This window comes from Lissotriton helveticus, chromosome 5_1, assembly GCF_964261635.1.
Source record: "Lissotriton helveticus chromosome 5_1, aLisHel1.1, whole genome shotgun sequence".
Lineage (NCBI taxonomy): Eukaryota > Metazoa > Chordata > Amphibia > Caudata > Salamandridae > Lissotriton > Lissotriton helveticus.
Genome location: NC_136065.1, coordinates 584,555,918 through 584,582,438, shown reverse-complemented (window position 1 = coordinate 584,582,438; position 26,521 = coordinate 584,555,918). Strand labels below are relative to the sequence as shown.

Here is a 26,521-nt window from a genome sequence, read left to right as displayed (position 1 = left end):
CGAAGGAACTATTCCGTATCTATAAAGAATTGACAGACACCACACGCTTAGATACGCAACACACATACTCCAACGATATATGTGAACAAATAGCTGATTTCTTTGTTGAAAAAGTCGAGAAAATTCATGCCACCTTCCCCAAATCTATTAAATCAGGAAAGGAGACAGTGACTAAAGCCTCAACTACTCAAAATTCCACGCTTACCAAATTCACTATACCCGATAAAAAAGACCTTATCAATATCATCAATGGTATTCATTCTGGCTCTCCTAGTGACGTGTGTCCACTGGTTAAAAGTAAGGACATCATGGAACACTTTCTTATAGATCATATAAGAAACATGATAACCCTATCTTTCCAAGAATGTAATGTACCTGAAGCCTGGAAAACAGTGCAAGTCGTACCGCTAAAAAAGAAACCTAATATCCCTATCACTCAGTTCCAAAACCTTAGGCCCATTTCTCTCCTGCCGCAATGTGCCAAGATAATAGAAAAAATAGTTAATAAACAGCTCATGCCCTTTCTAGAAAAGGAAACTATACTCCACCCCTCGCAATCGGGTTTTAGACCTGGCTTTTCCACAGAGTCAGCTGTGCTGTATTCTACAGAATGTATCCGTCAGATGGTGGATAAGGGAGAGACAGCAGCGTTGGTCATGGTAGACCTAAGCGCAGCATTTGATACTGTGCCTCACTCCACGCTGCTGTCTCGACTCTCGGATATAGGAGTGAAAGATCATGCATTACTGTGGCTCGAATCTTTTCTCACTAAAAGATCGTTTCAGCTGCACTGCCCACCCTTTAAATCATCTTCTCATAGCGTGAGCCATGGAGTTCCACAGGGCTCTAGTTTGAGCCCTACCTTATTCAACATCTACATGGAACCACTGGCTCACGTTGCAGAGAACTTTGGGGTGGGCATTGTAAGCTATGCCGATGACACCCAGTTGATGTTTAAACTCACCCCAGACAGTGAGAAATACGCCATCAATTTCTCCAGCTGCATGGCGGCTGTTGCCACTTCGATGGATAACAATTGCCTACGCTTAAATGGAGACAAGACAGAGGTGCTGGTGGTGGGGAACAAAACATCAATATGGTCTCAGGCATGGTGGCCTACGGCCCTGGGTGCACTCCCCTGTCCTGTAGAAAAAGTCAAAAACTTAGGGATTATGATTGACTCGGACCTTTCGGGTAAATCCCAAGTTAATAAAATAACAGGCAAGTGCTTTGGCACGCTAAAAATCCTGCGGAAAATCATTGATCTCATTCCTATTGGCGCCAGAAAAATCATTGTTCATGCTTTAATAACGCCTCATTTAGATTACGGTAACGTTCTCCTCTTAGGCCTGGACCAAAATCTTCTACACCAGCTACAATGTATTCAAAATACTGCCGCTCGCATGGCGTTGGGTCTTCCAAAAAGAACTTCTTCCAAGGCTGCCCTTTCTAAACTTCACTGGCTCCCTGTTAGGGAAAGAATTAGGTTCAAAAGCCTCTGTTACGCCCATCGAATTGCCCACAATAAAGGACCTACCTGCCTCAGAAGTCTCCTGACCATCCACCGTCCGATCAGAGACTTAAGATCATCTGGTATGACACAATTCAAACTTCCCCGCATTTCCAGAGCAAAAATGGGGGGCAGATCCTTTCGCTACTTAGCTGTGAAGCATTGGAATGCCCTCCCAGTACATCTGCGAATGGAACCTTCGGAAATTCTATTCAGAGCTAAATTAAAAACTCACCTCTTCCCACAATAATTCCTTTGTGGCCCCCTTTTCCGGCTCTTTTCCCATGAGAGTTGTTTGCCAGCAGTTAGCGCGGGGATACACAGTTTTGTGCAGCCATGCGCTTTATAAATGCCCTATTATTATTATTATTTTTTAAGTGTTCAAGGGACACAGCGGACTGCCAGCCTTTAATTTCCAACCTTTTTGGTGCTGCTGATCAAAAGGGGGCACCTCCATCAGGAACAGTGGACCTGGGCATGGGAAGTGATGAACAAGCGACGGCTAACATTAATTCTACTTCTGTGGCTGAATTTTCTTTCGATGCCCAGGATAACTCTGTTGTATGCCAGGCTGTATCCACAAAGGACTTCGCTCCCATAAATCTCTACAGCGGGGGGTACAAAATATCCCAAATCACCTTGGAAGCTACTGAGGCTGTGAATACCACTACAGCACAGGCTTGATCTCCGGGCATACCTGAAAATGTTTTCTCTCTTACAGACGATCTCCGATGTCAGTCTATTGGCCTCGGCCAGGGTGACTGACGCTGGAATCTGGGGATCACGGTTCGATTCCCAGTGCTGGAGGCAGATTAGCCCAGCACCATGTGACTCTGGGCAATAGCTTGCTTAACCTCCTGACGGTCCCCAGCGCCTGGAGCCCCTTACGGGTGATTGTTCGCGCTTTACAAATGTGGATTATTATGATGGCCTTAAGTGAAGGTGAGGGGGCTAACTGGAATAGCATCTAAGAGCCTGGGTTCCCCTCATCTACGCGAGGACAAAAGAAGTCCCTAGCAAAAAATAAGAAGTGAAAGAAAAATGTACCCAAAACATCAGATTGTGGCAGCCTCGGGGATCTGAAAATGGGATTACTCCACTACATTATTAATGTCACAACCAGGTTAATTGGTCAGAGCGGAAGGGACCCCTGCTGGAGAACTGGTTTGTGCAGTGCAGATGAATGATCCAGCTTTATCGGTGGTACTGCAAACAATCAGTCGTTTCCAGGAGGAGGTGAAGATAGACATTTGGAGGGCACGTTTGGTGGCAAAAAAACTTCAGGGGGCTGTTAGGAACGTTGGCAAAACCTGTGCAGATATTGTGGACAGAATGGCCTCCTTAGAGATACGCACTGAGCTGCTTGAAAAAGATGCCACCGCGGTAAAGACCCAAAACGACGAGCACGAGGGAATTGTAAAGGACCTGATGTGGAAGATGGAAGACCAGGAAAAAGGCAACAACGCAACAATCTTGGTTTTCTGGGAGTCCCTGAGGGAGTTGAGGGATGTGATCCAGAAGCTACATAGTCTCTCTGTTGAAGGGGGCTTTCCCTGAATTGAACCCCTGGGATTGGGATAAGGAGATCCAACGAGCTCACAGATTTCCCTTAACCCCCTCCAAATGTTCAACAAACACACCGGAATGACCACGTGCTATGCTGGTATATTTTGGGAACTTTCTACTGGGAAACATCATTAACAATGAAGTTTAAATTAAGACTTACCTGAACAACGAAGTCTGTACAAAGTCAAGACTTAACAACGACTTTCCTAAACCATGACTTTACTTAACAACGAAGCTCAATAGATGCTTCAGCCTTCTGTGATCAAGATACATGGAAAAAAATTACCACTAGATGGCAGGCTTACATTCTGCATGAACTATATACTGTGTGCTCCAAACTGTTGAAGCTCCGGATAAGTAGTCAAGCACGCAAAATTAAGTGCTTTCTCCAGAATCACAGGATGGTGCCGGGTCTCGAACTTGGTTTTTAAGTTCCAAAGTGGCCAGCTTTGGTTGTAAGCTAATATACCCTCCCACTTTTCCGTTTTCTTTAAAGTTACAAACGCAACATTGTTGTTTAAACGTGAAGAAAAACACGTAAAGATGTGTGGTTCTGTGTTTTTGAACTGCTAACACTGCAACAGAGTGAGTAAAAGAGTTAAGCATCCATCTCAGTATTAGAGATGGAACAACTCCAATTTTCACATGTACCTTCAAGCGCCACGATAACAATCGAAAACTGCATATTCTTCGAGAAAAAAAACGGAGGGACATTCAGCTTCTTCACTCAGTGGTACATTGTTGCATAAATATTATGGTTGCACAGCAGCCCGGCCTACTTCTCCGCTCCACTAAGCAAAACATTAATTTAAAACATGCAGATTACTTGCTGCGCTTGGCACCCGGACCAGGAGGCAATGTGATAACTACTCAGACAACAGGAAGTAGGGGAGGAGATGCTGTGGTGGGTTGACATAGTGACAAGCGATGCACTAGCCCACACCGGCAATGTAGCATCACGTGTCACGATTACAGTACGTGCGAGCATAGCTTGTGTGTGGGTTATAGTGTTTATTTTTAGGGTGGGGGAATTAGTATTTAAGGGGTGAGGGAATTGGGGTACTAGTTGAAAAGCATTTTTTACACACATTCCTTTACAATGAAAATTTGTGGTAAGGCAATGCATGGGAAAAAATTTGTGGTTTAGACGGGGTCGTGGTTATGACCTTGTTGTTAGGAATGTCGTGGTTGGGGAACTCGTTGTTCCAACATACAGCCCTTTCTACTACGTCAAATTCTATATGACCTAGCCCGCCCAACTGCGAAAAAAGAATATGAAGGAGTGTGTTTCTTCACCAGGCCTTATCTTACTCACACCGCCGTGGAACGGAGGTGGAGACTAAGACAACCTTTTCCCCATTTCAACAGATAGGCGCTGGTGTCTACTTGTAGTATCCCCCTAGACTCAAGATAATATTTATGGGAACAACTCATAGCTTTGTGTCAGAGATCCAGGCACAAGCTTATCTAAAGGAGATCTCCAGCAGCTCTGGGAATAAGGAATGAAAGAAAGTATAAACACAATATAATAACTCAAAATGTTGCTAGGTTAGGCCTCAGGAGTCAGTAGCAAAGGTTGGTGGCTCTTGTTTTTTCTTTCTTTTTTTTGCTACAGGGGTGTTACTATATGGAAGAGGGGAAAGCCAGAGGAGCGACGATGTCACGGTCACCTAAATGTCATCATTCTGGCTCACGCCAAGCCAGGTTACCTCAGTTATAGGTGGAGGGAGGGGGGAGGCGGGATGGGGAAAGGTTTGGATACACGGTGGAGACAAAAGGGGGATACCCAGTGGGAACAAGGAGATTTGCTAAGCCTTAATCATGCTTTTTTCTTATTATATCTTTGATGGATAAGATACGCATAGGTACCATTAACATTAATGGGCTGAATGATCCTAAGAAAAGATGCCATACAGCCATAGAGCTTCCCCTACTAGAGGCTGATGTAGTATGCATCCTGGATACTCATATAGAGGGAGCACAAAGACATCTCTTGAAATCATTAGGATACAGAGTGGTTGGTGGGACATCACAAAATACAAGGACAAGAGGGGTGGCTATTTTGCCCGCTAATACCACATTACAATTTCCGCCAACAATGGTTGACCAAGCAGGGAGATGGGTGATAACAGAATGCTGTATGTCTAGTGGAGAATCACTAACCATTTGTTCAATCTATGGCAATATCCTTGACGACCCTGGGGTATTTAATCAAGTAAATAGTGAGCTTGCTGCTTGGCCACTCCCTATTATTTTTTGTCGGGATTTTAATATTAACATTCCGGCTAACATAAATTTGAACCTAGAATCCATGGGACCCTTTAATGGCTGGAAGCCCAAAGTATTCAGAGCATTATGTATAGATCACGGTCTGAATGATGTATGGCATTGGCAAAATGCGACGGACCCTGGTTTTACTTTTTATCTAGTCCTCACAATATGCAGTATCCGACTTGATTTTATATTTGTATCTTATTCCCTTCTTCATTATTGTAAGATTGAAAAGGCTCCACACATACTCTCCGACCATAATCCTTTAGTTATAGAAATCAAGAGGAAAGATTCTGGACCCCAGCCTCGCTCCAGGAGTTTTGAACGAGCCTTACTTTTGAATTAAGAATATTGTGAACATATTATGAAATGGATACCTCTGTTCTTAATGGAAAACCTAGGTAGTAAAGGAATCAATTATGTCTGGGATGCATTGAAAGCAGGTATCCGGGGGGAAACCCTTAGATTTTCTTTGAATCCTAATAAAAGGAAACAGCAACAAACTCATGATTTACAGAACGCGTTAGCTCAAACAGAGGAAGATTTGGTCAAAACGCTTCAAAAGGGGGGGGGGGCGAAGGACACACAGGCCAAGGTACCAGTAGCAAAATCACGTATTATGGGAACCATAGCTAAAGATGCTGTGTACAGACTTTCTGTCTGGAAAGAGGCTGCCTATGAGTGTAGTGATCAGATAGGGCATCATTTGGCCATGAGAGCCATACAAAAGGCGGACTCAAAACACAATAAAGGAGATCAGGGATCCTATACAAGGACTAGTCTCGTATCCTGATGATGTCCGAAATATGTTTTCACAATATTATTAACCCTGGGCAAAGCACTACGCTACTCTCGCGTAGTTTGTGAAGTTTGCGCAACTTCGCACTACGTGAACCGCACATAGCACAGTGCAAACATGCGTAGCGTAACGTAGCATAGTGCAGCGGTCATTTTTTGCTTGCTCACGGACCTCAACGTCAAGTTGGTGACCGCGAGCAAGCAAAATGACATTCTCGTGAGACTTTTTCCTTGTTCGTGATCAGCAACATCAATATGTCGATCGCGAGCATGAAAAATAAACCTCTCGGCGAGATTCTCAACGCGGGAAGGTCAGGTTTCTCATTGCGAGTAGTCGCATATGCTCCCGACCGCTCGTGATGAGAAGCTACCAGTCCGCGCTGAGAAAGCTGCTGCTCGAGTAAAAATCTACTCGAGCGGCGGAAAAGAACAGCTCGCACTGTGCAAGATGCTGTTTTCAATGATTGCACAGTGCCGGACGCTTGTCCGCACTGTGCAATTATTAAAAACAACATCTTGCACAATGCGAACATGCTACTACACAGTTCTCATAGTGCTACGCGTAGCTCGCATAGTGCGAAGTGCACTTCACGTAGCTACGCGTAGCGCTACTTCGCGAACTATGCCCACCCCTAAATATTATCAAAAGTTATATCAGGATGATCTCCCAGGAGATCCAGTTAAAATCAGAGAATATCTGAAATCAATTCCGGGAGTACAATTTCTAGCGGAAGATCAACAACATCTAGAAGCTCCCCAGATTGGATTGAGATTTTATTAAGTATTAACAGCATTCCTAATGGTAAGGCCACAGGGCTGTATTGCATCCCTGCTGAACTTTACAAGAAATTTGCACAGCAACTCAAAGATTGCATGACCCTGCTGTTTAATCATGAAATTTATGGGGGGAAACGACCAGGCTCCTGCTCTTCTGAAAAATTTGAATCTTCCCTAAAACGAATAAGCGGGCGAGTGAGCCTGGATCTTATCGACCAATAACACTAATAAATAGTGATAGTAAAATATATTCCAAAGTTTTGGCATCCCGTATAGCACCAATTATTCATAAAGTAGTCTCAGAGCAACAGCATGGATACATCCCAGGAAGGGGGACAGTTGACCATGTCAGAAGGGTAATCACTCTTTTAGATGCTACTACAACATCTAATGACCCCATAGCCCTAGGTTTATTGGACGCAGAAAAAGCCTTTGACGGGGTCTCCTGGTCTTTTCTTTGGGAAGCCCTGTCAAGGGTTGGCATTAAGGATGGGTTCTTACAGGTTATCAGGGTGTTTTATTGTCAGCCGGTGGCCAGAGTCTTTGTTATTGGTGCACTCTCTGAACCATTTGACACAACCCAGGGGACCAGACAAGGTTGCCCGAGCTCACCCTTATTATTTGCGATTTACATTGATTCCTTTTTACGACAGCTAGGAAATAGCAATATTATTAGACCCATAGTGACTCACGGCTGGGAGATTAAAGTGCTGGCGTATGCGGACGATATCGCTCTTGTAACCCCAGGTCCTGTTAACACTCTTCAGCAGGTTGAAAAAGAAGCAGATAGATTTGGGAAACTTTCCGGATATACTCTTAATCGGTCTAAAACACAGCTAGTCATTAATAAAAATATAACACTGATTGATGATAGAATCACAGAAAAGGCAACTTATCTAGGGATTGATATATCCACAGAAATGAATGATATTGTTGAAGATAACATAGAAATACCAATAGCTAGAACTAAGCAAGACTTATATAGGCCAAATATTCTTCATTTATCTATCATTAGAAGATGCAACGTTATAAAAATGCTTTTCTTCCTTAAATGTTTATATTTTTTCCAAGCAATTCCACTGGAATTTTTCCAATGACTGTCTTAAGAAAATGGAAGATGCGTTTTCCAGGTTTATATGGGCATACACCAAGCCAAGAAGGGCCTTCAAATTTCTTACGCTCCCGAGGGAATGAGGAGTGGCATTATCCATCCTCAGATTATATTACTGGGCCACCACACTGATATATAACCGGGTCTTGATTCAAGAGAAACCAACTAATAGACACTCCGGAGAGATTCCAAACCCTCTTGAGCTAACACTTGGGAATGATCTTGGGCACGTCAATGGAAATATTTGAATGAAAACCACTGTAAAAAAGTTAGATTTAAGACTTTACGAGGGGGATTTAAAGTTTGGAATGCTGTAAGTAGAATACACCTTTGTTAAACAACTGAAATCTGCCTGGAATATTTCAAGATCAAACAATTAAAAAATGGGGGGAGTTGGGCTTGGCAAAATGTGGGTCTTTTTTTAATGGTGAAGGATTTGCTTCCTTTGAAATCCTCAGAGAAATATTTAAGATAGAGTTGAAGGATTTTTTTTAAATATCTTCAAGTTTGGGATTTTGCACTTAAAAAGGGAGGTGGACCAATTGACTTTTCTAAAAAGTATATTGCTGACATGATATTAAGAGATAGGGATCCCACCATAGGCACCATTTATAACCTCTTCAATGCTCTGATGAAAGATGATCTTGAACTATGGTTGCAAAGATAGAAGGAGCAAATTGGTTTTTCGGAAGTCCTATTCCAGCACTCATTCAAGATGGCATGAAAGATACTAATCCCGGCACGGTTACAGGCACAATATTATAAAACCTGCTTCTCTTTGTACTACACCCCTTAAAAGATTGCTAAATGGGGGAATGGTAAAGGGGCACATTGTCCTCAATGCGCTCTATACCAGGCAGATTTGGTACATGTTTTCTCTTCCTGTAACACGCTTATGACCATAAACCAAGACATTACTACATTTTTTAAGGAAACTCTTGGAATAGAATGTACCCTATCTCCTTGCATGATGGTTTTAGAGGTGGGGGAGGGTGAAGTGCGGGACATGGTTCAAGAGCTACTCTTTATAGCCATGGCAGTTTTACGACTTTATATAGCATCTGTTGGTTGGATCCTAATCCCCCAACTTTTCAGCAATGGCTAGCCCGTTTCTTGCAGTTTTATTATCTAGAAAAAATGCTGTTTGTGAGAAAAGAGGCACGTGCATGAACTAAGGGTGTTAAAAGGTGGGCGCCAGTAACAGAGTGGGTAGAGGGAAATTGTAAAAATACTTAGGGGAAAGTAATGCAAAAAGGATAATTTATATCCTGGAAAATATGCTAAGAAATAAAGACCTTATTGGACAAGGCTATAAACTGAGATCCTAGTTTGCCCCCTGGGGTGGGTGGGCTGGTGGTAAAACGGAAAACAAAAAGGAGTGCACTACTGCTTTGAAATTTGTTGTCAGTTCTATTACGTGTATGTATATATAAACACTGTGGAAAAAAAAGAATTTAAAAAAAGAAAAGTTGTGATCCTCTCTATTTTTAATCATGCCCTGTATGCGAGGATCAATGTGCCTCTCTGGCTGTATTTCTCCTGATTCCCTGGGCACAGGTCCACGTGTATGCCTATTAGTCAAGCGGATTGTCTCTTAGCTACTACAATAATTGATTAAACCTATGGAGATGTCACTGAGAGGGTATTGCTTGGTATAGTTTGACTCGATCAGGCAAGGAAGACCTTGCTCCTTACAATCATTTTTTCTACCCGTCATTTCGATTGGGATGTATGTATGGACTTGTACTGTTTCAATGTGACACTTTTCTCAGGGATGAATGTGTTTCTCTTGCAGTGTCTTTGTCAGACTGTGTGCATGTGCTGTTGAAATTACCAATGTTCCCAATTTTGTGGCCCCTGATGGCCATTGCCAAAGCTGTGTCAACATGTGACAGGATGTTACTGCAACATGAGCAAAGTTCAGCTACTCACTGAATGCTTAGTTTCCAGGACATAACTGTTGAATATAGTATAACACGTCACCGCCACACTTTTGCGTCCTGTGGCAAGTGATAACTTCTGCCTGACAAGCAGCTCTTTCAATACAAATAATGTATTCTATTTTTTTATGAAGTGCGAGGACTCGCACCCAGTGGTTATCCAAAATGTCATTTCTCCCCTCACAGTGTTTGATAAAGTGGCCTGACATGCTATGCTCCCCAATGTGTTTTTGCAAACCTCTCAGACACTTCTGAAGTCCTTAATCCAACAGTACCATCATAGAATTATCAATGGTGAAAAGTGGGGGGGGACGACACAGGGCTAATATTCAGAGCCAATAAGAGAAACTAACAAAGCAGCAGCAGAAACAAGGCACCTGTCAGACTGTACAAATGGAACGTCTCTATGTGAGTCTTGTGTGAGTTGTGATCTCCCTCTGACCACATCTCACTACACAGCATAAAACTAAGCAGCTGCAGGAGAGGTGAATTGTCTGTGGACCAATGGCGGCTCCTCCGCTATGGTGGAGAAGCGTCGCACCACTGCTTTCAAGCAGTGCGAGAAGAGGAAACATACAATGACAATAACTTTCAGTTATTATCATTTTATGTTTGTGCTGCTTTGAGGGCAGGCGGGTGGGCGGGGTTGCTCTACTCTCGGAGCAGGGCAGGGGAGGAGCGGTTTGCCCACTCCTAAGTGCGCAATGACTCTTTGGTTGGCCCTCTGGGGCCACCCACACCAGTCATGAGCACTTTCCCCATTCTGAGAACAGGCCCAGGCCCCATTCCTTGGTTGAGCGTCAAACCAGGACGTTCAAAACCAATCATAAAGCTACATTGCAGAATTGTGATTGGTCAGGGAAGCCTGGGTGCCTCCCAATCACAACTCCACATTGCAGCGTTGTGATTAGTAAGTGGGGCCTGGCTGTGCTTCCAGTTCCTTGAGGAGAGTAGGAGCAGAGACGTGGGACCCGGCGGGAAGGAAAGTTGATACAAAAAAAATGTATTACGCGCATCCTCGTGCAACCCCCCTGCCACCTCCCCTGCGCCAGCCCCGCCATCCGCGACCCATGGACTCAAGGAGAGAGACTGCCTCTTCTGCAGTGGATCATTCAAGACACAAAACATGCGGGGTGCAGGAACACACACATTATTTTTTAACCTTGTTCAGTTGAACCTCCAAATACAGGGTGATAAATTAGGAACCTTTAACTTGAATTACTTGAACTGAATTCACAGTATTATGTGGCCTCAAACGCATAATGTACTTTAGGCGAGGAAGTCAGCTGGCCCCATCTTAGGCTATTACTGACTTCATATCCGGTCGTCTCTGAGCGGGCACAACGAAAATTTAATTGAGCATGTCGAACGTGAAGCTCTGCCCAGGCGACATTACAGGTTTTAGTTTTTGATCTCTGTAGTATAAGTTTGCATGTCACACATCATTCAAAGTGGTCTCTGGTCAAGCAGGGACCACTGGTTCACAATATTGGTGGTTGGTATTGTTTGATTTTGGTGTCCTGGGCTCAATCCTCTTATGGCTTTGCAAACTGGGTCGAGTAATTAACTTCCTTACGCACTTTGCACAGGAAGCGAGGGCAAGCAGTCACAGGTTTTCAGGGAGGCATTGTAGAAAGGAGAGACTCTGAACTCAACAGTCAATGAATGGGTACAATAATTGACTGTTCAGGCGAGTGCTTCTCTTAATAAAAAGGAATAACTTTATTAATACAACAAAAAGAAATGATGCACACTGGTGTTTCATCTAGAGGGTTCTACATTGTACACTACTGGGTCATAGCCTACTTCTACAGTTCCCACACCAGCAACATAAGTCTAGTAGGAATTAAAAGAGGCATGATCGGGAACATAGTAACTTGTAGTTCAGGCAGTTATGTATCTTGCTAATAAAGAATTCATTCTTCTTGTGAGTCATTATTCTCCCTAAAGTGTGGGATTAACCTTCTGAGTCCAAGACATGGTTCATCAGTCTATCATTTCAAGCCTCATGTTACCTGTTAGCTGAGATGCAGATTAGCATGGAGCTTTCTCGTGTGCCCTTCGTGGATGGATGGTCATCGACTCCGCCAGAGGGTTCAAGGCTGTGAGTTACAGCCCCATCTCTTACATCTCACTGCTGGAGAATAACAGCACAAGGGGCCTCAGCAGGCATCACAAGTTTTCAACAGTGTGGCTCCCTTCTCTGAGCATACAGGCAGGCTTCTTGGCATTAAGCACTCTCATGGCTCTCCAACAATTTGCGCAGACTCTAGGTGATGTTCCCTTACCTCCTAAACGCTGGTAGTCAGACATACACCATCTCTGAATCATAGCAGCTCTTTAAACACCCCGAAGAGCACTCCCTCCCTATGAACAGAAGCAATTTGGGATGGTTTGGGTTCTAACTTTATATGTATTTGCAGATAGCCTAAGTTGATTCACTGTTTGATGTCTAGAAGACAGATTGGGGTGGTTCCTTTTCAAATTACATTTTTTGACTGCAGTGCAGTCCCAGTCTTTGTGCAAGGTTGTGGCTTTCACAGCAAATGGTGAATATACCAGCCCAAAACATGAGTCCCCAAACCACGAGCCCAATGCAGCGTGAAAACTCTGCACCTGGCTATCATCAGCATTTCAGAAGCAACACTTAGGGGAAGACAGAAGAGACACTCCCTTCTTAAAAACCTTTCTCCGCTAAGATCTGCCGACTTATTCACCTCAACTACCATCAACCAATTGGCACTGTTTATGAATGAATTATCAGCAATACCCTGCTAAACACCATCATGGAATTTCTATAGGTAGACCTGTCTCCATCTCCTCACAATTCAGTTTCTGGGCGTCCTTCATTTACATTAAGGAATAAACAACACATGTCCACTCTCTGGAGAACTGTACTCTAACCTTCATTTTCTTCCAAGAACAACCAAAAATGTATCCCGCTGATCTCAGCAAGAATACCCTCACCATGTCACTTACTACCAACCATGCCTCACACACTCACGCTCGATATGCAAACAGATTGACAGGTCAAGGGCCTGGGAACTACATATCAGTGGAACTTTATAGGAGTGGCCTATTATGCTCCCCACTCCACCACAACCAGGAACAAGATGTGTCCAGGTCTGAAAACCTTTAGGCTGCTGTCACCACTTTTTTCAACAAGCCAGGACATGGGCAGTAGTCCTTCAATCTAGAGGTCAAGTTTGGCATGTCCTTCATGGTCAGAGAAAGGGTTCTGGACCTTAGAATCGATATACACAAGTATGGGCCTCAAAGCTAAGGCTAGAATAAAGTGGTGCTTTGGCCAAAGAAAAATTAAGTAGCAATCGTGTCGGTAGGTTAGGAGACATTCCTATTCCAACAATGCTATAGTATAATGTCTTTCCTCTTATATGAGCAGCTTTAGGTGTGAGAATTTTTCTCCTAAATCCCATGTTTGCTAAAGTTTCAAACACTGAGATATGTGAGATGCAAGATTAGGAGCTCTATGTGCTTAACACATGCACTGGGACAATCAATCTATCTTGGCTTTTCTGCAAGGCAAGACTCCTTTTTATTTTTACCAGATTTCCACATATAGTGAAATCAACCAATGTGGACGCATCTCTGAGAAGGAGTAGCAGATGGGGTGAGTCACTTAGCTTTCTCCGCTGAGGAGCAGAGTCCTGGTTGGATTTTCTGAATAATTACGTCTCTTTTATGAAGTGGATGGACTACATTGCTAAATGATATTAGAACATTGAAATGCTGGTAGAAGCCCGGAGCACCTACATTCCAATGTTTTCCTTTCACAGCTGTTGCTGTGAACAAAGTCTGCATGGAGCTCGAGGGAATTTCGACCCCTTAGGCTCCGTGAGGACTTTGTTTTACTAATTATAACATTATAAACTCTAGGGCCAGAATGTTCTAATAGCCCTAAAGCCTTCCGTAGCGGGCTATGCTTGCTATGAAAGGCACACTCCCTTGTTAAAGTCCCTCGCCTTCGGTTCGGACCTTTAACGCTGGAGCAGGCCTTTAATCGGTATAGCCCTCTGCGGCAGGCTATAAGACTATATTGACAACCAGTGGAAGGTCATTAGAGAATGACGCACAATAAAGAGATCTCAATGTTGTTGGATGTGACTCCCGGGAACAACCATACTAAGCAATCTGCCCTCCTTGCAGAAAATAGATTATTTAGAGGGGAAGGTATGCAAACAATGCATCATCATGACTCAGCTTCATGGCTTTTGGTAAGCAGAATTTTGAGATAATGTTTCAACTTCATCAATAATTGCTCATGGAAAATATTCTAGCAGTAAAAAAAGGGAATTTAGTTTGCATGATTTGTGCAGTTGGTTCTGTGTGGAGCACTGGCACTTCATTTTGGGGACTGGGATGAATTCAAAATATTTTTCTTCATTTAGGAAAATCTGAAAACATAATATGCAGGTGCCAAACATGGATTATCCCCACCAATATTCTGTTTCATTAAGATGCGTGATGTTATATTTTTTTTACATTTCTCTCCTCCTGATTTCTATTTTGGGTGACTTAACGGCCATAGCAGCTAATTTTGAGGCTGGGGAAGCAGGTTCGAGTGTGGTAGGGAGGCTCAAACATCCTGGGATTCTGGGCAAATCGCTTAAATTCCCCGTGCCTAAAAACAAAAAAATGATCTGTCATGCAACTGTGCTCATGTGAAGATCTTTGATACCTTCGGGCCGAGTTCGCCCTATATAAAACTGCAACTAAAAAAAATGATGAGATGCAGAGAGACATCGTTTGAGCAAGGAGTGTAGGTTTCCATGTAGATGGATGAATGGATAAATGTTTGAGAAAGAAACAAGAGAATGTATCTATGTATCTAGCTGCATGTTTGGTGAAATAGATCCATTTCGAAATGTGTACAAAAGAAACAGTAAATACAGAGCCCTACCCTTCTTTGCCTATTTAAGTCTTGCCTTTTTGCCTTTCTCTCTCTTGTTCTGCTTCAGTCAAAGACTGATGCAAAATAAGTCCAGGTACTCAAAACTGAGTGCCACTGCCTGTCACCTGCAAGAACTAACACTAATTAAAGACATACTATAACATGACATTGCAGTGCTTAATTAGTTAAAAAAATGAGAGCCATGGCCCTCGTAAGGAGGCCCCTGCACCTTGACCCACACGTTGACACTGCCAGTGCTGCCAATGGCAGTACCAACACAATTACTAAAACATCTTAAAAGTGTGACAATTCAGCCAACTCTATAAGAAAGGCTAGGGAGGTAGCTAGTAGTAATTTTTAACAGCGCCACCATGTGACAGACTGGGTCAATCCCAGGTGTTGACAATTCAGTGCTGGTGCTGAGCACTGGAAACCTCCGGCTCAAATTAAGCACTGAGACATTGTGAGGAACATGCGATAATGGCTGTAATATAACCATGTATGCTGCATGGATGAGTTCAGCCATTGGTATTTTCATGTAACTGGTCTCAGATGTAAAGGTGTAGTTTCAACATCATGCTCCAAGAGATCCCTTTGAAGAATGTGCAATGTTTTTTGATTCCTTGCAGGTCTACTAGTATAAACCAACCATGAATATTTTGCCTTCCATTTATATCTTCACGCTGGGAGTGTCATGGTTCACAGCAGCAATGGCCGACCTGAAGAGTAATTTAGAAAGCACAAACAGCTGCCCAGTGATGGCGTGCGGCACCCCTGGAAACAACGGTCTACCTGGCAGAGACGGGAGAGATGGCAAGGAAGGTGCCAAAGGAGAGAAAGGAGAACCAGGTACTGCATGTCAAGATGATCTTTTCATTTTGTCAACCCATATGGTCTACTTTTCAACATAAACTGCTCATGGAGATGTGAATACCTACAAGATGTCACATTGCATCAAAAACTAGGTTTTACTGGAATGTGACAGGTACCACTGCTAATTAAAATTACGGCTTTCAGGAGTCAAATAAATGATGAAGCGGTAGCTACAACCATAAACATGGCAATATAGCATTTAACGAATAAAAAATGTGACATTAGATACATCATCCAAGAGTTCCTCTCGCACACGTTTGAAAATCAAAACCTTTATTTGCAAATTAGGTTTCTTCATTGCATTTGAGGATTTGTAGGGCGAAACAGATAATTGTACTTTTGTGCATGTTGCAAAATTACAAAAGCTCAGTTTTAAAATCCTGACTTGAGACAGGGGTTTGTGACGTTAATGAAGGTTTAACGCTATGTCAACTAATTCATATTCCATCCCATAATCAGAAGTCAAATTTTGCAAGATGTTCCAAGTCAAAATGTCAGGTTCTCAAGTAAACAATATCTAGTGCAACCAGCATTGAAAAACATGGCAGTAGAGAGCAATCGAGAACGGCTAACCATTGCAGACTTCCATACTGAAGTTCATCTTTAGAGCCTGGGCAGGCGGCTTTAGGACAACCATGCGCCTGCCTAATGACAATTATAGCTGGAACATGTATCCATTATGGCTTATACCCAGGTGATCATCATAGCAAAGTTTCTTGTTTCATTGTCCTATTTACTTCACCCAGTACTAGGAGACTGCACAGTATCAAGAATACGACAGTGATCTTAGATTGGGTAATTAGAACACTACAACTACCATTCCTTTGTGAATGTGTATTGACCAGTTCTTCAAGGCCCACAACGTTTATTACTACTAAATACATGCCAGATTGTTTATTGTGTATTGTTTGCTTTGAGTATTTACTTTTATAGCGTTTCATTTCTGCAACCCACTTTGTTGAGCACCATTTTTCAGGTGACTTTGTTTATGGATGCATGAAAATTAAAGGGAATTGCACGCAGAATTTGGAGGCACCTTTAAGAGAATGTGTCCTTTTGTGTTCTATAGGTTGCTAATACACAGTTGACTTGGTAGCCATATGTAAACCTCTTGTGGATGTTGACCTCCAGTGTTAGATCAATCTAGATTAAAAGAGGAAATCATAAGATTAGGCACTTACATATTCTTTTATATGGTTTTCAATTCCTGAATACCGCCAACAAAACTGTTAGACCTGTCAGCCTTAGGGTGGTCTTCTCCCAAACTTGTTGCCTTACTCCTCCATTTTTGCTGGTCTCATTTTTGTTGGCCCTAGGACTCTGTGCACTTTACCTCTGCCAACCAGTGCTAAAATATGTGTGCTAATCCCTAAAACATGGTAACATTGTCTTATACCCAATTGGCACTTTTAATTTATTTGCAAGTTCCTAGTACAGTGTTATTACATGTTCCCAGGGACTGTAAATTAAATGCTACTAGTGGGCCTGCATCGCCTATTGTGCCACCCACTTAAGTAGCCCTTTAATCATGTCTCAGGCTTGCCATGGCAGTGTGTGTGTGCAGTTCAAACTGCCATTTCCATCTAACAAAATAAATAAAACTTTTTCCATGCCTAAACGCTCTAATTTTATACATGTCATCCCTAGGGTAGACCCTAAACAGCCCATAGGGCAATGTGCACTGAATTTTGAAAAGTTGGGCATGGACTTTTAAGTGTTACATGTCCCAATAGTGAAAAACTTCTAAATTCACTTTTCACTACTGTGAGGCCTACCTCTCCCATAGGATAACACAGGACCTCTTATTACATTTAATAAGTGGTAACTTTCAATGACAAGCAGGTAGGAATGTCGTTTTTGTTGTCTAAAGAAGTGTAATTTAAAATCCTCTTCAATTGTAAAGCTAGATTTCAAGTCACAATCCTGAAAATGCCACTTTTAGAAAGTTGGCATTTTCTTGTCCTAACTATTTGGCACTTATATCCTGTGTAACATGAATAGGTGTAGCTGGCAGTTGGTCTTTTTTATTGCTCCTAGACAGTGATACAAAGGTGACATTGGCGGTTGGCAGAATGAGCCATGGCTGACTTGATGGGGGAGAGTTGTCACCTATCACACTTGCACATCAGAAGGACTCTGTCCAAGCGCACTCACAAAGGGTTTGACACAAATCTCTTGTGCCCCCAGATAAGCTGGGGCCAGGGCAAAAAGACAGGACATTTCAGACACCACTGGGGGTGGAAACCTCCACAATTATCTCCTACTTTAAAGTAGGAATTCATAGTGGACCCTCAGACCCAACTCTTCAATACATTTCTGTACCTGCGGAAGACTAAGAAGGACTGTTGTGCTGCTCTGCAAGAATGACTTCTGCTCTGCTGCCCTGCTGTCTGAGTGAGAAGGACTGGACCTGCATCTTGAACTCTGGACTGCCAGAGCGACTCCAAGGGCAATTTGTCTAGCTTCCTCTCAGAGCCACAGGGACAGAAAAGGCTCCAATCACCTTGAACCCAGTACCTGAACTTGCCCGCCATGGTGCCACCCCAAGCCTAGACCCTTGGAAGTGGGCCTGAAGGTTCTGTGCCAGCCCAGCTGTGGTCTCTTTGGGCAGAACCGATGAAGTTCAATGCATTGCTTCACAGCCTCACATCAGAACCTCTGCAGCGGGACGCATCCCCTATGAAGGATTGCACAGCTCCTAGGAACTGCCGCTGTATGACACAGCTCGATACAGGACCTTGCATCACAGCCGCAGCTCCTGTGAGCCACAGCCCCACATCCCTTTGAAACCGCAATGCATGGCAACTCAGATTTAAGGTACCTTGTTCAGCGAGCCTAACTTGGTTCTTGTACCCAGCCCGTGCTTCGGGGAAACAACCTTTACAACGCAGTCATCACATTGCACTACATTTACAATGCAGTCATTACATCACAACATCCTTTACAACGCATGTCATTACAACACAACCATTACATTGCATGTCACTACAACTCATGACATTACAACGCATGACATTACAACGCATGACACTACAACGCAGGCATTACATCGCATGTCATTCCAATGCATACCATTACAACGCATTGTACCCCAACACTATCTAACACTTACCCTACTGTTGCACCCCCTGGAGTTAGAATAGTAATTTCTACCTCTACACTATCCAACACTTACCCTACTGTTGCACCCCCTGGAGTTAGAATAGTTATTTTTACCCCTACACTATCCAACACTTACCTTACATGCAATGTAATGGTATGTGTTGCAATGGCATGCGTTGTAAAGGTATAATGCAATATAATGGAATGCATTGTAAATGTAGTTTTAAAAAATTGTTTTAATGGCATGCAATGTAAATGTATGCGTTGTAAGGGATGTTGCTGTGTGAAACCTGCATTGTAAAGGCATGCGTTGTAAATGTATGCGTTGTAACGTCATACATTTGTGCTCCATTGCGGTCGGCCTGAACTTGTTACTTTGTCCCAGTTCGGCACAACCAGATAACCATGGTTGGCATGCGTTTATGCTTCTAAGCACAGTAATCATTGAAATCTTTAAAACTACATATACTTGCTTCTACTAATTGATTTTATGTCATCTTGGTCTCAAATAATTTATTACATTTTACTCTATGTTTCTAAATTGGTGTGAGATTTTACTGTTTGAAATGCTACATAAATACTTTACACATTTAGTCTAAGTTAAGGCTGACTTTTTGTGTCAAGCTAAAAGAGGGTTTGATGGAGCAGATTTCATCTGCAGTCAGGCACTGTTTTATTTTTGTGCTTCAGACATTCTGCATTTAAATTGCCACACACATTTTGGTGCAAGTTAAAAACATGGCACATGAAAAATATGAAAGTGAGGCCTAAGTCAGTCTGAAATGCTTGTGCTGAATTAACAAGTGTTTTTGCAGTGTAGAGAAAAGTGGCCTTTTTAGCTTTGAAGATTAATAGAATGTGTTTCTCTTTTCCCAGCTCATCCCTTGCAATCTAATTTCACTATTCCTGTCTTAAAAGACTTTGACTTGTAGCATATTTAGATAAATATTTCAGTGAATAACACCTCTTTTTATAATGTGTGAATTAACAAATGAACCAAATACTACACATGGGGCTAAATGCTTTTTTCATGAAAAGCTATCTAAAACATTAAAGCATGTTGCTGTGTGTGCTGTATTAACTGTGTGCGCTGTATTAACTGTGTGCACTTTATTAGCTGTGTGTGCTTTTAAATTTTACACTAAATGCATAATAATGCATAATAATGCTATGTTGCACATTGCACATTGCACATTTATTTTGTCATAAATAATAGAAAATAATAGAAAAGCTGCTTGAAACTAATAACTTGGCTAGGTAAACATTTATAAGGGGTATTAGTATGGAGTTGGGAAACATAATGGGCTGATTTACAAGAAATTAATATTCTCTTTGTGTCTGTTTTGTTTTTGGGCCTACAATTAAATGGCTGCCTGTGACTCCAGCAAGGCTATGACTTGCATGAGAGAAGAGAGCATGCCCAAAACTGTGACAGCTCAGCTCAAACCACGAAGGAGTCAAGGCCATTTTGAACTGTACATTTTGTGATTGTGCCAATGTACCAGTGTTAGTTAAAGTATCTGTCCTGCTGCGCTGTGACAGGAAGGAAGAGAATTAGAATGAAACATTTTTCCTAGCAAATGCTGCAAACTTATAAAATGTATTTACTCATGTATGCTTCTTTTGTTAAAACTGGTATAGTCAGGATTTTGGAATGAGTCAGGATAGTGAGACCTCATGTCGTCGTGACTGACCAATCAAGTACAAGTTTTCAGAACATGAAACATTTTTGTGTAGTCTGCCAAGAATTAGACTTTAAACAATGACCTCTCTGGAGGCTTGGCTGGCTTCTTGCTCATTTTGACTACTAGGCTCATTAGGTTTCAGGGGGGCGTGTGAGCTCTTGAGAGAAGGAACAGATTAGACTGGACATTCTATGGGTTAGGTACAAGATCTTCACGGGTGCAGCCTTGGGCGTCCGAGGAGAGTCAGGTGGGGGGTTCCCTGGTGATTTTTTCCAAAGTCCTGGCACGTCATATTTTGGCACTGAGGCCACATTCCTTTGAGGTCTGGTGAAGAAGGGGCTGCTTGCTCTTTAGACACAGACAGATAGAAAGGCTTTTTAGATTTAGATGCTAAACTTTAAGTTTATGCTTAGACTAATTAATTAGGTCTGAAAAGATTTATTTGACGTATGCATTTATTTCTCTTAATGGGAGATTTTCGCAAACTATTTAATTATTGATGAGCCTTGCAAGACTATTTTTCTTAGAAACTCTTTAAGAGTTTTGACTGATATTTTGCGCCACATTTTCTTTCCTACATGTAATGCTTATATGCAGACTGTAATGTGTTCTGTATTAATGCTATGTTTCCTGTTTTCCAAATTCTGTAACCTGATTGATATTTTACTAATGAATAAAGGGTCAGAGAAAAAATAACTTTTAAATAGAAAATAAAACCCTTTAAAATACACAACAACTCTCTTCATTGGCTTAAATAATTATTGCATTTTTGACTGTTCAGGTTTATTTAAATCTCCTGAAGGTAATACATGGTGTGAAGGGCCCAACACCCTTTCCAGCGGTAAAATAGAAGTAGCATGAGGGTTTTGCATTGAGAAATTACCAGAATAAATTACCGCTCTATCAGGTTAAGCACAGGTTAATATAAGGGTTGCTTGTTTTTCGCCCTGGCCAGAATTGTGGTTGCTGCTAGAGTAGGGTTTCATCCCCCTTAACCAGTAAACCAATTTCCTACCTCCTACAAAAAAGAAATATTTATGTCAAATATTTTGTAAAGAAAGAAACACACCTTTTTTGTGTGAAGGAAAAGCTTATGTTGCTACCTGACTTCCATGGGCAATATTTTGTGGATCAGTACATATAACATCTTTGGCTTAGATTCTATTGGATAATTGTAAATTATTATGAAGGACTGTGTAGCAAACAATAATAAATTGTTTCCCCAATTATCACTATCTGTAACTGAGATCGTGAAAAATGGCAAGGCATCGAGGAGAAAATATAATGCAGCTAGTGTGACGCAGCAGGGTATTTGAGAGATAGGGAAACACTGTAATAACCTCGTGCACCAATGAACAGTAGGAGGAGAAAAGCTGATGAGACTGGAGGTGGGCCATCAACAACAAAATCCTTTGGATGGGAGGATTGAAACCCCACCATGACTGTGCCACTGACAGGAGCCGGTAGTATTTACACACCTGCACGAGGACCTACTGACACAGGTTAGTGCATTGCCCCATGTGAGTCCAAACCAGTATGGGAATTAGAGCCATGTGTAAAGGCAGAATACTGCCATTCAGCAAGATCCGACATTGTAACCAGAGCTGTGGACCTGCCATTCAAGATAACTGGAAATGCATTGTGGGCCTTGCAGTCTGATGGTCCACATGCAAAACAAAATACTAATCTTCCTACTGTTTGGAGATGACATATAGCCCCAAAAAGAAGATATATGAACTCCATGGCTGACACACAAACAAAGTAGTGTGATGACTTCCAGATATAATAGGAACTACTGCCTTGTCATATAAAGAGCACAATAAAAGAGAAGGAAGATGAAGGCAACATGCAGTCCAAAGATGAGGGAACAGACATGGGCGAACATGCTTTACAGCATCCATAACACCCCCACGTGGAAATTATACTTCACCCTTGGTTAAAAGTGTGAAGGGTAGGCCCAGGTCAGAGTCACCAAAACAACAATCATTGCTTTAGGGGCACAAACACCACTGATGTTACGTTTTCAGCATCAGAGGCAAATGAGGAGGCAGAGGTCAAGCGATGCACTGCAGCGTGAGTTGCTACAGCTCTGGCCTGCCTGCAGGCGCCGCCTGCCCTTCCTGCTCTGCCTATCTCTGATTGTGGTTGCCACGCAAGCGCGGTCTGTTCTGGGGATTCTAGATGGGCTGTCTTGGTTCAGCTGGCTCGTGGTGATGTCCCTGAGCTCAGATGTGTACATTGATGGGCTCTGATTTTGTGTGTCTTTGTTGTGGTTGTTGGGAATCTATTTTGTCCTCCTGCTTCGGAAACTGAAGAGGGGCATCCCTTCCCTGGTCTCTATGCTCTGCTGGTCATGGAAAGAGAAATGGGCCTTCTCCACTCTCAACATATGGTGGCCATCTTGGAGTGGTTCATTTTACCTTTATCCCACACATCTTGTCCATGACTTCTCTTCTTAACATCACACTTGGTCTACTGTTAAGCCAGTCCCTTCAGCTAATGAGATAATTACATCCTTGTATGTGGAATACCCAGGATATCAAACACTCTGGGCCTCTAATTTGTCCTTCAAGGACCTGCATGAAACGCCCGGCGCTCACAACCTACTTTGAACAAATAAAATTCTCCACAGAGGGTGACCTTGCTTTGTTTGCCCCAATACCACGTAAATTGAGCTAGTTATTTCCTTTAAGGTTGTGCGTGAAATCCCTGCCTGAACTGTCTACTATATAAAGATGTCCATCCCATGTTTGCCTTCAAGTTAGCACGACCCAGCCTTCTGTCTTTTAGCCCTAGATAATCTGGCTCTCATGGGTCTTGGTCTACCCAAAGGAACCCGAGGGCACGTTGCTAGCAAGTGTGATTCAATTGCACACCCCAACTTCACCCCATGAAACTCTCCGACTGCTATCACACTGAACTCCTGCGGCACTTCCCCATCCTCTGACCAGGCTCTTGGCCTACCTATGCCTCCTATGGTTGGAGCTGACCTCTGTCCAGACTCTTGGCTTACCTATGCCTCCTTTGTTTGGAGTCAAGAAGTGGTTTGCTATGGTTCCTAAACCTTTGAATCTCCTCAATCCCAACTTGGAGCCAGCTGGCCATATGCTTTCTGAATCATATATCCCCCTAATCTATCTTAGAATGCTGCAAAATACTTCAAGCACAGACTACTTAAAACCCATCTGGAAACCCTTATCTCAGACCCCTTCTTTTCCATCAGAATGGGTGTTACCATAAATGATCTCATCGTCTACACTAAACGCCATGCTCAATGGCGGAAGGCAATTTATTTTCTGCTCAAGATCCACTTCCCGGAAAACTCCACATGGTCTTAGATCGATGGTTGCTCCCTCCTCGGCTTACAGAGCTGAAGCCACCATCTCCCTTTACAAAAATGGAACCATCCTTATACAAGCTTCAGATGTCAATCTAGTGGTATTTGAAAACTTTTTTCCCACCATCATGAATACAGTGGATAACTTCAATTCTGCCCCCCTCGGAGGGGCTGGCCCCCCAGTGGTTCCCCAGTCTTCGCAAAGTCTATCTCCTACCTCTCCACCCCCATCATCTGACCCTACATCTACCCTTCTACCTACCTTAACTCATAATAACAATTCCCCCTCAATGCCCGTTGTGAGCAAGCCACGACAGCACAGTCATCACGCTAGGCTACCTGCTCTCCCCTCAATGTTAGCTAGCTCTAACTCTCCTAGCTCCACTGCTCATAGCACTGTCATGATCTCCCCAGGATCCCCTCCCCCAGCCCAACCCGCATCCCCGACCTGCTCCCACAGGCCTCCAAGGGTCCCTATCTGTCTGACCCCATCTCCCCTATTCTCCCCATCCCTCCAAGCACGCAGCTTCATTTCCCAGAACCCTTTCCCACGTGGCACATTCATTTGCCACCTGCCCTACTTTCCCCCGACCCCTCTAGCTCTCTAGCGCTTCAGGGTCCCCTGAACCTATCCTTCCAATCCCATTCACACACTTCATTGGAAGGCCGACTTAACGAGATAGCACTCTGCCTACAACAACTTAAGGCAGAGGTATGTAGCCTATTACATGTCACTGAGGAACTGTCAGCTAACTCCAGTATGAACAATCACCATCTCTTCTTGATCATAGCCAACTGGTGTACCTGGTTCCCCCCCCCCTATATGGGGCAATCTCCAACCCACATCTCCCACACACCCCATAGTTGGGTCTCCGCTCTGCTCTCTAAGGACCCTTATCGCCCCTCCAGATGTAGACCCTCACTGTCTGACTGTCTGATAGGGATATTCATTCTCTCCTACTTTCATATGTTCCGGCACATACCTTTACTATATCAAAGTGCAAAAAATAGAATCCATCCCCACTGATCCCTTCAGGGAACCTAGGCCAAACACCAGAACTTTAAATGAGGACAACCTCACAAGAGTCACCACCACTCTACCTGCACCAACGGACACCAACATAAGACTCAAATGCGTGCTCCTAAACTGTAGATCGGCTGTTAAACATGCTGCGGACATTGCCGACCTCATCCTTACCCAGGATCTTGACCTTGTAATGTTGACAAAAACCTGGCTAAATGACTCAGCTGCTCCCATCCTGGACTTTATAATGCCTCCCAACTATGATATCATTAGGTTGGACAGAACTAGTGGTCTAGGGGGAGGCATTGCATGTTTACATCATAGCAATCTAACAGTGAAAGTACAATGCTGACCTTCTGCGGTCTTGAGAAATACCTATGCATTGAAGTGATTGGTTGCAACAATCACTCATGCAAACTGCACACGTTTTACCAGCCCCCTCGCGACAACTTTCACAGAACAGATCATGGACATTATCTTGGCCAATGCTGATTTCCATGGCACTCAGATATTCTTGGGAGATTTCAACCTCCACTGGAACGATGTAAATGATGTGGTGTTCAATAGCCTTAAATTCTTCCTACTTGACCTCAACCTAATCCAAATCTGTGACAGCCCTACTCATATCAAAGGAGCTACCTTAGATCTTGTCATTGGTAAGCCCAACTCCATCCTCCCTGATTCGATCCTCAGACCACTATTGCATCACCGTCCTCATCTTGGAATTGGTAAGAGTAAGTAGAGCCCAGCCTAAGAACCCAAAACAGTTGAAAAGATGTCTACGGAACATCAACTCACAAGATCTGACTGCTCTCTCCCTTGAACATGTCGGATGTCCACGACCTTACGGTCCACTATAACCACTCAATGCTTAATGTACTGGACTCGGTTGCACCACTACAACTTAAAAGAATGTCCTCTAAACTCTCCAAACCATGGTTTAATGATAGTCTTAATTACGAAAGAAGAAATTTAAGACTTGCAGAAAGATTGTGGCGATCCTATCCCTCGCTTGAACATCTCTACCATTTGAGATCCCAAAGAAGCATATAGAATAAACCTATCAGATCCTTGAAGGCCACCTTTTTCAGAACTCAAGTAGACCAGGCAAAAAACTGTCCCCAAAAACTTTTCAAACTCATCAAGTCCCAAGCTAACATGCATCCTAATCTCTCGTCACTGGGTCATGGGACACTGCCGAACTGTGAAGAATTCATTGATTTCTTCACGGATAAGACTATTAAGATTGAAACTGAATTACTCTCTGCCCTTGATCACCTGTCGATCAGTCATCTGAACACGCTCTGTCTCCCAGGTTTGACTATCACTGACCCTGCGCAGCACTACCCCTCCAAAAACAATGCATCCTGGAGCATGTTACAAACCTTGGATTAAAGCACTATACACAAAATGCTGTTGACTTTGAAACCTTCTAATCACTACAACGACCCTCTGCCATCGAACCTTTTCCCTGAAATTAGATCCTCCTTACTAACAGTTTTGACTATGATCGTCAATGCATCACTTCGGCCAGGTGCTATTTCGAATTGCCTAAAATCGGGTCTATTTACCCCTATTTTAAAGAAACCATATGCTGATCCCACGGACCTTCATA

The 26,521-nt window shown here is 43.0% G+C and overlaps 1 protein-coding gene across 1 annotated transcript in view; it reads left to right on the top strand.

The window, feature by feature from the left end:
* Nucleotides 1–26,521, top strand: part of LOC144752518 (uncharacterized) — a 463,484-nt gene that overhangs the window by 394,916 nt on the left and 42,047 nt on the right. The window contains exon 9 of the mRNA XM_078640420.1: nucleotides 15,524–15,734. Within this exon, the coding sequence (XP_078496546.1) occupies nucleotides 15,524–15,734 (211 nt within the window). The remainder of the gene's footprint in view (nucleotides 1–15,523; nucleotides 15,735–26,521) is intronic.